Source organism: Dinoponera quadriceps, unplaced genomic scaffold (assembly GCF_001313825.1).
Source record: "Dinoponera quadriceps isolate SergipeBrazil2010 unplaced genomic scaffold, ASM131382v1 scaffold115, whole genome shotgun sequence".
NCBI lineage: Eukaryota > Metazoa > Arthropoda > Insecta > Hymenoptera > Formicidae > Dinoponera > Dinoponera quadriceps.
This window is the reverse complement of record NW_014554511.1, coordinates 527,337-540,932: the sequence shown is the minus strand read 5'-3', so window position 1 is coordinate 540,932 and position 13,596 is coordinate 527,337. Positions and strand designations below refer to the sequence as shown.

At 40.5% G+C, this 13,596-nt stretch overlaps 1 protein-coding gene across 1 annotated transcript; it reads right to left on the bottom strand.

The window, feature by feature from the left end:
* Positions 1–5,796: 5,796 nt before the first annotated feature.
* Positions 5,797–8,477, bottom strand: LOC106751633. The gene is made up of 5 exons (XM_014632596.1): positions 8,096–8,477; positions 7,393–7,789; positions 6,728–6,832; positions 6,454–6,639; positions 5,797–5,884 (listed from the first exon to the last, which is right to left on the bottom strand). The coding sequence occupies exons 1-5, from the start codon at positions 8,475–8,477 to the stop codon at positions 5,797–5,799; spliced, it is 1,158 nt and encodes a 385-aa protein (XP_014488082.1).
* Positions 8,478–13,596: the final 5,119 nt, after the last annotated feature.

The following is a 13,596-nucleotide window of genomic DNA, read 5'->3' as shown; positions in this document are numbered from 1 at the left end:
AGACGTGTATGAATACCGCGTGGAGAAGCGTGTCACCGATCGAGAGACAAACAGTGGGTTTCTCGACAGATTAATGCGGCGACTTTTATTTACATTTGTGGAAAATCATTTATGAAAATAACGCGATACTGTTATATCGTGATAATAACGCGATTCCGTTCGCTTACACGAATCACTAAATTGATTACACAATTAATTGATTACACAATTAAGTACATAAAATTGATATATTCGGGACAGTGACTGGATCCTGCTGCGTCTCGTTGCATCTTTATCCCTAGTTTCTTCTCTTTTCAGTACTTTGTCGGTGCTCATATTTTGCGCTTCTTTTTTCAGCTTTCATCTCGTGTTCTCAAATCTAAAAGTCCCCAGATCGTCGAGTTCCACAGTTTTTGCGTAATCGCTCAGTTTTGCGATTCGCTCTTCAATTTATCCCAACTTATCCCATTTAAACTATTTATCCCTGTGAACTTACGGATTTTCCAAATTTATAAAAATATGCTATTTGCAAACATATTCAGGTTTCGTCTCTCTTAAATTGTTAAATATTGTAATTCTCAAGTGAAAATCTCTCTCTAATCTTTCGGCTGTTCATTGTTTCGGAAATTTTACCTTTTCTTGGAACAACACGGCGTTTGACTGTCAAAGTTCGTGTGTTTACGCAAATTAAGCACGACCGTGTTCTCCAGCGACCGCTGGAGAGCTTGTTCGAGATATCATCGTTCTAATTATGATGTAAACAACGAGCACAGTCGAAACAAAAAAATAAACGGACTCTTCTTCTAAACGAGAACGCTCATCTCACTTTTCAGCCTGCTGTTATCTCCTCTTGATCTCTCTTGAATTAATAAAGAAAACATGTCAAGATTGTCCTTCCTCGTCGATTTGTTTCGGGGAAAAGCAACGGCCGCACAGCGTGTTTCGCAAAAAACGCGCCTCATCACGCCATTGTCCATCCCGCGCGGCACACTTCGCCAGTTGAGTTTTAATTAATCAGATCCTTATCGCGAAATTCCGGAGACACGCGGAATGAACTTCGCCGACGGTTCGCAGCCGGTTTGATTTTCAAGTTCATGAACGAGCGCGCACGGGCCGGTTCGAGCCGGAAGAGACGACGTTCGTGAGAGGCCGCGGGGAGTTCAGAGACCCGCCAGTGAAAGTCGATCGGTTAAATACAACGGTGCACACCTATGTAACGTCCTATCCTGCCCGCAGGTACGGGTTTCTCTCTCTCTGACGAAATCTCTTTGATCTCTTTTACCTTAAATCGATAATCAGTTTGGTTTGTGGCGATATGAACGGTTTGGGACGAATAATTGAGACGAGCAATATTACAAAAATGCGTTTTTCTTCCCCCTCCCTTTCCCATTCCCTCTCTGGAGATGTTTAAAATTAAGAAAATTACGGGAGATCGATTCGATGAATCTTTTTGCGATGTCCCTACCTTTCAATTTCTCGCGAACGGCATCGCTGCGAGTAATATGGATCAGTAGGTAAGTGTGGCCCATAGTAACGCATAAACCGTGAGGAGAAAGAGAGAAATTGCAGTTTCCTTGAATGCAGCACATGACTAATATAGCGTATTATTGTGCTTTGCGGTATTATCTCAGTCGGACAAATCGCATTAATCAACCCTCTCCTAAACGCTGATCATGTAATTTCGACTCCATTTTCCAACCTAACCTCTCAGCGGCTGATAAGGTTCGGTGGCAATATTCGGTAGTTATTTCGTACCAACGTCATTGCTTTCGTGCAAAAAGTGCGAGCAATTATTTAATTTAAACTTCAGCATCGTTTAGATTGATGCATACGGTGATCATAAAAAAAGCTACAGGGACACTGTGAAGCTATTACAAAGGCCAAAAAACATCGACAATAACAAGAAGTACGGCATCGATCGTTTTTTGTCGGGTCAAAAGCCGCAGCGATTTATGTGTTTGCTTTAATATCATTGTCTGAACATCTGCGCGTGTTGATTCGAATGAAGAGATATGTCTCGCCGGGCTCCCAGGAATGAATCATATAACGAATTTCTCTTTTAACTTGGAAGCGTCAACATCCGACTTTCGGTACGCCTCGCGGAGCTCTAAGGCAAACATTTCAAACTGCGAAACATCCACCGGTTAATTGAGTTCCCATTCAAAAAGCGGAGCGCTCAAATTCATTTTCGTCCGGCAGTTTGTAAATTAGACGTACTACTTTCTTCCGCATCTCGGATGTCGGCTACCGGTACCGTGAATTAACTTCTTTAAAATCTGGCTTGCTCTCACGATAGATCGTTTATATCGTTATTAACGGCTTGTATAAACCGACTTCGCACAAGAGTCAGCGGAAATAAATGAAAGAAAAGAAAACATGAGAGAAAATAAAAGAGAACTCTTCAAATTCTCCCCGACTGTCTTCAAATTTTCTCTGTTGATTTCATGCAGTACCGTTGCATGATTTGCCGATTAGATTAGATTAGATTGTCACTTAATTCTCACTCAGCTTTCGATCCTCGAAGAGCTCTCGAGGTGTCACGCTGGGCTCGCGCGATCAGCGAGATCATTCGACATTATGATCACGCGTGCATCCCATTCTACGGCGCATTACCACGAAGGCCTCTTTCACAATGACGTTTTCCAATATCGCTCGGCATCACAAACTCGTTTTCCTTGACCTACCTCGAAGACGAACCTACGCCCCGTCGCTGCGACGTGCACTCACATGCCCGTCATATTGAAATTTTCAATGGTTGCTACCAACAGCTGCGCCATCATTCAAATATGAATTCTTCTCGTTTTGATCGGCTTCGAAATATGGAAGCAGCTGCTCTCCCGCAGTCGTGAGGATAAAAATAATTTTTGACGCAGCTTGAAAGCGTTTTACCGAGTAAATTCAAATGGTCGGACAAAGTTTTGGAGGAAATAAACGAAATATATTTATCAAATTATATTGAAAAATTTAAATAAAAAGATATATTTTATCAAATTGGAAAATAAAATAAAATAGAAGGAAAAAACAAACAAATGACAAGACAAACATTTTCCTTAGTCTTTAATTCTCGATAAATCACTAGTCCACTGAACTAAAATTTAGATTTTCACTTTTTTAAACAGTTTAAACCATATATAAGAGTGGATATATTTTTATTCTTTCCCCCAAGCTCTCAAGGAATAAAGAAAATTGTACGATTTTTTTTTAGATAGAATAAAAATGTTTTAATTACTTTCATAATAATGCATCAAACATTAGTTTTCAACCGGACAATTCCAGCCGTGACGTTATCTGTAACACAATTGCATGCTCGAAAAAAGCTCAAACGGATTCATATTCTCCTCAAATACTCGCGCGAATTGGTCTCATATCTCGCAGAAAGAAATTAGCGGCTCAAACCGAGAAATGTCGATGCAGTCCTCGTGCACGATCATCCGTACAAATAAATTTCGTTCGCGCGCGCGCTTTCACGGCTGCATGGCTTCCGCCGCGGTGAAACTTGCAATATTAATAAGAGAGCTGCGTGTCGATCGTCACGTTCAATCGCGGTGTCTAACTCGACGAGGAAGATCAGAGACGTGAATGATAAACGATAACTTCGCGACAGTATGCAGTCACACGATATGCATCTTCCACCTATGAGCGTCGGACAGGTTCAAGTGTAAAACCATGAATGCTGCGTGCACATGCGACATAGAATGTCCCAGAAAATGTATACAACAATATCGCGCGCGCAAGAATTCGCAGCTTCCTGCTCGTCGAAATCGACATGGTTGTCGCAGTGATCTTCCGGAAGGCTTTGCTTGGACGCTCGTGACTCGAAAAGGAAATTAAAAAAAAAAACTGATATATATAAATAAGATATCTTTAAATAAGGATCAACAATCGTGAACTTCGTGATATTCTTCATGTAATCTACTCGATCCGTTTTAGATCACACTGTACTAATACCGCAGTATATTAATTTGAATAATTTCTGTAACTTTTATGTTTCCTTTCGTATTTTTCATTTCATCATTTTATTTAAGCTCTTATTGGCTTGTTTTCGTATTTCTTTATTTAGTTTATATTTTTACCAATAATGAATGTCTTTTAGGCACACCTATTGTAGGATTCTCCAATATCTGTATATAAACAAGTCCTCAGGTATATAACTGATGAAAGAGAGATAATAAGAGTTATTAGTTCGAATTTAATTAATGGGAAGATAATAATGAAATATAATGACTGTATGATAACACACGCTCTATTCGACCGGATTTGTTACATATGCGGTAAATCAATCCCTTCAAGTAATCTCCTCTATTCATTTTTTATTCTTTTTCACAACAGAGTTGTAAAAATATAAATTACAATTTTCTCACTTTAATAACGGATTTAAACAATTATAATTCAAATTAATTAATTGACAATTTCAACGAATTCAATTAAAGATTGTTTAATCGATCCGCCGACCGACTGAATAACAACACGTGGCTCTTTTGCATTCCTGAAGTGAAAATGAAGAAGTCCGACGATCTGGCTCCTATCTGGTATTTATTTTTCCTTATCCCCTTGTCAATTATCCTTTTATTAGCACATCCTGATACGCGCCGAACTTTCGCCGCTAACGATTAATATAAAATGATAATTCATAATTTATTTCGCATTGACGTTTTTAGCGCTGCCATAAATACTGCGCGTCACTCACAAAGTGGCACGAGATATCGTTAAACAAGTACGGTTAAACGACACATTTCGAGCGACGTACGGAACAATCGGAACGATGATGATTATGCACATATGAGAACGCGCGCGAGTCGTCGCAAAATAATCATCCGGCGTCCTATTTTTTGTCGTATATAATTTTATGAATACCAGATTCTTCGCGTTTATATTTTTTTTATTCCCCCCAATGAAAGTGTCAATCATTACTTATTGCGACTTTCTAATCTACGATTTAATTAGCATTCTCATGACTGGGCCCTATATGAAAATTCCGTTAAACTGTGGCTCGTTTAAATTTAACGGAAAAATAAGGAAGCATCATTTCTGCGTCTATTTTCGATGCTCAGTTAACTCACGCACGTACGTAATATAAATTACACAACGTTGATGAAATATAAAAATATCCATCACCAATGAGAGAGTCAGAAAAAAAGAAAGAGAGAGAGAGCATGTTATCACATTTAGCGATAAAATTATCCATTTCAACTTTGCCGGCACTTTGTTCATTAAAAATTGCATCTTATTGCGGTCCCGGTAATTATTATCAATGGTGGCGTACGTGGCGATAATTGGTCGGCCACTATCCGAGAGCCTGTATGCATCCATAAATTCTCGGCCCGCTACACTGCCATAGAATAAACTGTTGGCCTACTTGTACTCTGTGACTACTTTCACTTGCGACGACGAGGTTGGCACGAATGCATGGATAAGACGAATTTTCGAATAACCTACCTACCGCGGCGGGTTTCATTCTAAAAATTTAGTTTCATGTTCCCTCGCGCGTTATTTTCTCCTTTCTTTTTCTTTCGAGCGCTGCGCAAGTATGAATCGACATGAGATGGACGTCCGTCGATCGCACACGCACTATTTCATTGTCGGAATAAACAAATGAGAAAAAAGGTAATATTTTCATCATTAACGTCAATGTGATATTTATATTTATCATTATTTTCAGATTACATATCTTATAATTACAGCTAGGTGTTTAATTTCTTTTCTAAAAACATTATCTTTATGTATCGTTATGGTTCCTCAAATCGAGAAAGCCGTGATATGCCAATGGAGACAAAGAAGATCGCATGTATGATGAGTTGATATCTTCCTGGATGGTCATTAACAAGTGATCGTTGTGCAGTCTTTCTTCTTAACAGCGTCGAACACTTCATCAAGACCATTCTTCGTTGCAACGTCATTCGAGATCCTGCTAAAGTAATGCATTTCATTATATAAGATAACCTAATAGCGAGAAGAAACAAACTGAGAATTTATAACGTAATTCCGAAACAACAATAAAATCTACTTTTCACGTGCTAAAATTGCATACAGAAAATATTAAAGTGACCCTCGATTAAAAGCATCGCTTAATGAGTAAAAATGTATCTCGTTGATTTGAATGAAATACTAGTATAGGCTAGATTAAATTTTGTAGCTTGTTATTAGTTCTCGTTATTGGCTGATTATTCACAGAAATATAGAATCGATTTTGTGATCTAACCGTTGCCTAGCAAATTTTAGAATATATGATTATTCTAAAATATATAATCTAGCTCCTATGCCGGCCATTAACATTTAAAAATAAGATAGCAAATAAAAATTGAGAGTATATTTTCTATGAAAAAAACAAAACTGCCATCATATTACTATCTGGCAACTAGTTATAATTTTACTACTTTCTGGTGAAGTTCTACTAAGGTTAATTTGGCACAAAAGAGCGGCCTTATAAGACATATTGAGACAAGGAATTAGGAAAAGTTTGAAAGAGTGAATCACCTAGTGGCTAAATTCCACAGGATGTTCTGCAAGATGTTGGACTCTGGCTCGCTGCCGGCCAAGATCAGTTCGCAGATCGTTCGATTTTCGCACGTGGTCGATTGGTCGTCAAGCAGACGGCCCGTTCGTTTGTGCTCGACCGGTAGGTCGGCGGCCCGCAGTTTCGAGAGGACGATGTTCGGCTGCCTGTGGTGGAATTGATCCTTGATTAAAAATATCGCCAAACAGACTATAGCGTAACTCTTAATTATATAAAGAAGAGAGAAGAACTCACGTCGTGTCGTTGATTCGCACGACGTTGGGTGTCAATGTCGCCAACAGCAGACCCAACGGCAAAAAGGTGCCGATCAGGCGAACGATTTTCTTCCAGGCCGACAGTCTGCGAACCAAATATTTTCGTTTCGTATATATGAAGAAGGAATCGATCATAAGTGTGTTAAGATTTTCTAGAATATATAGTTATATTACGCTCTAAATTTTTTTCAGCAAAATCTCACTAAAAATATATATAAAACCCGAAGCGATATTGAAAATATTCGCAAAGGTAAATGTTTCAATCGATTAGGATGAATTTATTCCCATAAAACGATGGAAAATATTAGATTCGAGTAAAAATATTCATTTGACTATTCAGAATGGAGAAGATACTTTATAGAACAAAAAATCACCCGAATTCGACTGTCACTCCACTTTTCAGGTGAAATTTCACTTCAAGGAATTTAGAGAGCAATATACAGTTATATATTGAGCGCAATTATTCATGGAGTGACTAATATGAAATCGCGTGAAATATGTATTTATTATAGGATGAATTCCTTTGTCGAATGAGACTGGTGCAGTTTACAAATTAGATGTTTAACATGAATTTTTCTGATGAATAACGTGGCGCAAGAATGAAGACCTATTACAGTAAATACGTCGAGCGCATTAGAGACCCACTTTCTCATATGTGGATAAGCCTCTATCGAATGCTGCGGCACCTCTGCATATTTCACCTCGTGATACTCGCTGCTCGGTTGATAAAACTGGTAAGGGAATTTGCGCTTCCTAGTATATGTAGACTCCTCTTGTTGAAGAAACAGAATACCGTTCTCCGGCTGTTTTATTATCTCATACGTGGTTTCCTGCGGCGCCGGCTGATAAACATTCTGATCACCGATGACGTATGGTGATCGTGAAGTATCGAGGTGGGAGGTACCAGCCATTGTTTTCCCGAAAATCGCCGATGTGTCTTGCTGCATCGGTTTCTCGGCGTTTTGAAAGAAGGTTGGATCGACGAGTACGTGCTTCGCATTGAACGACAATCCGGGGTAATCCGTAATGACTTGTTGGTCATCTAAGGATTAATGAACGCTCTGATCAAGTGGAATGGAAAGTTCCATTCCGAATTTCCGATACAAAGACAATATATCCTAAGATACAGCTTCCTCGAAATATTGAAAGCATATATAATTGTTCAGAAATTTAGCTTTTTCAGAATAACATAATTTTTTCAGTACACAGTTGCACGAATGTTATAACTTTTTGAAACAATTTTACACGCGTCCGGGAAAACTGTCTCAAATTCCGGATTTATTGTAGAAAACTCTCGCATTCTTTGGGCAGGTTCTTTTTTCAGGACAATGCGTAATACCTTACTTACCATTATCTTGGAACTTAATTTTGCTCGGTCGCGTCGCTTCGTCTACTACTGCACTGGAGACACCTTGATACATGTCCTGGAGAACATCTTGGAAGTGTTCGCGTCGTGAATTCAGCTGAACGTTATTTTCAAACCTCAGCTGATGCACGCTGTTGAAGGGATTCATCCGGATGGCGTTAGACGGTTGTTCGATTTCGCCTAAATGCACGCTCGGCCGAAAGACGCCGGAAGCGTTCCGCAGAAGATTTTTCATGACGATCGGCGACGTAAACTTCCGTTCGCCGGCAGCGGCTGACTTCGTCGTCGACAACATTGTCGTCTCATGAACGGCGTATTGACCTCTTGGGAAAGAAGTTTCGCGCGAGATCTTCTCGTCTGTCATGTCCTTGATGTTGTTCGCGCATGCGACATCGACAATTAAGAGATGCAGTAAGAAGAAGCGACGCGGAAAGAAGAGTTTACGTAATAATCGCATGTTTTGCGTTCGGTTGAGCGAGCAATCTATTCCCAGCGACAACGGCGACGAGCAGCTGTTGAGGACAGCTGTTCCCGTCGCGAGGAATCCGCAACTGAAGCATCTGCCGCGACTTGAACTCGCGGAACGACGAGTGACGTTTTCTAAAAAGCGTGAACAAGGGAGTAATTTTCACGTCTTAATCACCGTCCATACTCCAATTGTTGACGGCAAGACGTGGCGCGCGCCATTTAGTTCGAGCAGTCCCGCCGTTGCGTGTCGCGCCGAAGCGTAAACGGTTCCGACATAATGAGAGGAACAAAAAATTGTAAAAATATAGGAAACAGGGAGTTACATAAACTCGAAAAGATGTAGCGAAAATTCCATTGATATAACATTTTTTTCCACGCACAATCATCGACCTTCGTAAAGAAAAATCAGGGATTCGGGCTCATGTTGATAATCGTTGCTTAATACACATATGCTGGATGTATCCTTAACTTCGTTATATGTACAAAAGATATTACGCGTAAAACTATGTTTGTAATGGCGGCTCAAGAGAAAAATTCACGTACGACAAATTTTAAGTAACGGCTGTTAATGTAAACGGACCTCAGAGACTATTCAAACGTCGACGACGACGACGAAAAACGGAACAAATTGCATAAGTGAGACGGGAGACGTTCCTTGCTGCGGAATACGAGTAATGAGCGGAAGGGGTGAAAAGACTTTCTAAGTCAAGTTTTATCGCCGAGCGGTGAGAGTCTGACCCTGTTTCGCGTGAGGTGAGGTCATTTCGATATGTTCTATATGCTCCACGATGTTGTTTCGGAATTTATGGATTTCACGGCAAGAGAAACATTCTCCATTCTTCTCAAGCCGCGCGTTCTCCTCGAACGTCCATCTGATCGGCTTCACAAAATCAGAATCGAGAGAACCTCATCGTGACGAGACGTTTCTCCGTCTGGATGTTATTCTTCCATTTCGTTTCTTCGCAAGAGACAAATTGTATCAACAGCGTTATCCGATCTCCCCAGAGATAATTTCCTCGAAACTAGGCTAGATACCCTTTTCACCCCTTCTTTTCGTCATTTCGTATGCGACTCTCCCTCTGGTATGACCGACAATGAAAGTGGACGTTCACTGTATTCGCAAATATTCTTCTTGTTTTCAGCATAGTCGTTTTTGCGGTTAGCTATGTCTAGCCTGACCCAAATCCAAACAGGATCGCGGAAGTGAAAAATCCTGACGCACCGCACTGCGCGGAAGAAACAATATCGTTGGTGCGACTGAATTTTCCGTTACCTGGGACATGGGTAAAATGTCTTGATTGGAACAGACAGATTTCTGTAAGAGGAGGTTTCTACTCAGTCAATCAACTGTCTCAACCGGGTTTGCAGCTGAAAGTTCATACGAACCCACATAGGAAAACATTTACGAAATTATATGACGAAATTTTGCACGAAATTTGTAATATAATTTCAATTACATGTATTCTATGTAATATATGTTGCAATTGTATATATGTTTGAGAAAATACATGTATAATTGTTGAATTTGTGATTGCAGGATTCTTTTCGTATGACGCTTTTGTTCTAATGACAATCCGTTATCAGAGAAATGTTCGATTCGACGGCATCAATGACATTTTCGTACTTCCGAACTTAGCATTCTCGTGTGAATCCGTTAAACATGCCAGTAATAAAATTCAGGGTCCAGATACGCTTGATGCGCAAGTGGCTTGTTAATTTTGTTTCGGAGCGCAACGTCTATCTCTACTGACGAGACGGTCAGCGTTTACAGTGAGTGCCACCGTGGAACTATGGAAATCGGCGGTAGCGCATTTCTGTCTCCGGACATAAGCAAGAAAAGAAATCGTGCCTGTTTCTGGGTCGGCACCTGACAAAAAATCTGAGATCGGTGAAAATCTGGCAGAAGAATCGGAAGCTGCTCGTAAAACGGAAACTGTTAAGATGCGTTTCACTCCGTGCGCGCGCTCGCGTCACGAGTAAGAATCATCGACACGGGGCAGGGAAGGGAGGGATGGAAGGAGGGAAGGAGGCTGGGGAGGAAGGGGCAAGATGAAAAAAAGAAAAAAGAAAAGAACGACCCGAGGTTTCTGGGCCGCGAAAGCGCAAAAATCGGTAAACGACTGATTCTGCGTTTGTTTGTCGATACTAGGCGATCATCTACGTTGAAGAAGGCCAAATCGGCGATTTACCGAGCATGAAAAGCAACCGTGGCTTTCTTCGTCCTTTGCGCACGGATCGGCGTGTCCTTAATTGTGCGACTATTCGGCCAGAAACTCCATTTCCCGTGTGCCTTGTTAATACGTCGAAATAAAATTACGACGATATAAAATTACCAGTATAAAACAATTAAATTAGCATAAACATGCAAGAGTATCGATAAATTCTGTAATTAAAATTCCACTTGAGGATTACGACGATGCGTCTCAACATTACTCGTGTTATCTGCTCAGATTATGATGTTCAGATTATCATCCTGTTATCTAATTAGATATTGTGTTTTGTTTAATTCATGTACTCCATATAAAGATTGTATACTGCTTCAGATTTAAAAATAATTTGAATATAATCTTCTTTTCTCAATTTCTACAACGAATTATGTTACAATGATCTCTAGATCACGAGATGAATACACAGCTTGAATAAAAATATAATAGTTATATAATTCGTTGACTATGACTAAAATAAGAAAGCCACATTTCAGGTAAAAGAAGGGCCAGAACACTTGCAACTTACTATACTCAATTTTTCTTTCTCCCTCTTCTCTTCCGCGCAACCGAAACTTTTCTAAGGCCGCGCCTAGCCCAGAAAAGAGAGAGCACGCACGTCGTCGTGGTCGTCCCGCGGTTCAGTTCCGCCGCGTCTTAAACGGTGAAAGTAGCATTTTGACAAAAGGTAAAATCCGCTCAAACGACACTGTCACCCGCCAAAGGTACGCGAGCGCGGTAAGGACAGAGGAAGAAGCGACATCTTGTCGTCACCCGGGCTGATTGTCACGAGCATGCACCGAGCAATTAGCGCGTGACGAACGGTCTAGGTCTGTTTCTTCGTTTTCCTCGTTTCTGCGCCATGATGAAGCATCGATACGAACTGATTGATCGAGAATAGATGACAAAATAACTCAAACTCTTGGTCCTATATTGAATTTTTAATTCAACGATATAACGTGAGAGCTATGATATATATAGCAAGCTTTTTAATAATTTACTTTTACTTTAATCCTAATGGCATTCTGAATTTCCGTTTTCGCTGTTTTATCGTCAAAATAGATTCAAGTCAATATTAAATCTACACACCGAGAGAAGAAACTTTTAAGAAATAAAAAAATATTTATTTTCGGTGGGAACTAATAATATATCAAGAAATTCAAAAAACCTGAAATTAAAATTTTCCAACCAGCTGTTTTCCCCGGAAAATAGTCGAAACATTTACCTTGAGTGATACCTGGCTATCACCTATCTGGTGAATAATATTATAATCGTCGAAAATCGTCATTCTGGATGATTTGAACTTTTGAAAGGCAACAATACCATTGTTTTTAAAATGTTTTATTTTTGATTAATTAATTAAAAAGATGAGGCAATGAATTGAAAAGTGTGCGTTTTACAAGGTTATTCTCCACCTACCGTCGCAGGGAGTAATGGGAGGTGGCCAAGTGAAATTATTTTCTGACGAAAGACAAAAGTCTAAACTATACTTCAGTAAAATGATTTAGGCCAGAATCTACCTGTATCACAGATAAAAAAATGTCTTCAAGATAAGTAAATTTAGAGAGAGAAGAAGAAAGATTTAAATAAATATGTACCCACTGAATAAATAATTTTATTCTTTAGAAATTATTTCTCTCAGTATGGAATTTTCAAGAGAAAAGTTGATCGCCAAAGTAGGTTTTTATTAGTCTATAGGCTGTCAAATTAGGCGTGAACTATCCTTAAGAGCGTCAAGGTGGCATCAAAATTTCGACTCGGGTACAATTAACGACGGTGACGGGAAGAGGACAAGGAGGAGGAAGAAGACGCGATCGATCGGCAATCAAATTCGCGCCACTTCGACTTTCTCGGCGAGCTCCAACGTTCTGCAACTTTTCCAATCTCTGAAGCGTGCGATTGCCGTGATTTGTGGCAATTGCAGCAGGAACAATCCTGGCGATTAAACCGCGAGAGAAGAGGTAGTTGAAAACGGCTGTTTCGTTAACTTTTTCGCACATTAGTAGACGGGAGTGCCGACTGGATTTTTGCTAAGCGTAAGTGTGCCTGATTAGAGATGCTGATAAATGAGAAAGCGCATTATAAATAATTCTCGTATCGATTGTTTTGAACGCGCGGGATCGCGTTAATAACAGTCCGGAAAGAGAGTATGCGTTCGGCTGGCGAAATATCCCCCACGCCAATTCCGACCCAATTTTCGGATTATTCGCGAACTCGATACCGTCCTTGACGGAAATCGGATTTTATCAGAAAGACATTCGGAGATCTGCTCGATTTCGACAAATTTCAAACGCGCCATCGAACACGATGAAACGAAGACGATAATCGCCGCGAGGTGATCGTTAGGAAAAGCCGAAGAAACCGCTATCCTCAATGGTCCCGTACAGTGCCTCGCGCAAAAATATAGACATCATTCAGCCGAGGATCGATCCCATCGATCATCAATCGATCGACCTCGCCTCCTATTGTGTCTATTGTGTTCCAAAAACGATCGCTATCCAAGAGGAAAGAGAAAGAGGAGGAAGCTCGCTGTGTGGAGGATCGGAGCAAGGGAAGGAGAAATAGAGACGCGCGTATTCGCGAGCGAGCGGGACGGCTCGGGGAGAGTAAGAGAGACAATGTGGCGCTCGTTCTCCAGGTGACCAAGAAGAACGGAGGGAAGAACGGATCGGAGGAAGATGCAAAATGGACCAAATACCGACGAAGTGGGGATCTAGATTAAAAGCAAACGAGGGCAACGTCTTGGCAACAGAGCCATCTCGGACCTTGAGGAGTCGGCACTTCCGTTGCTGGCTCTGTGTTATTGTTGTT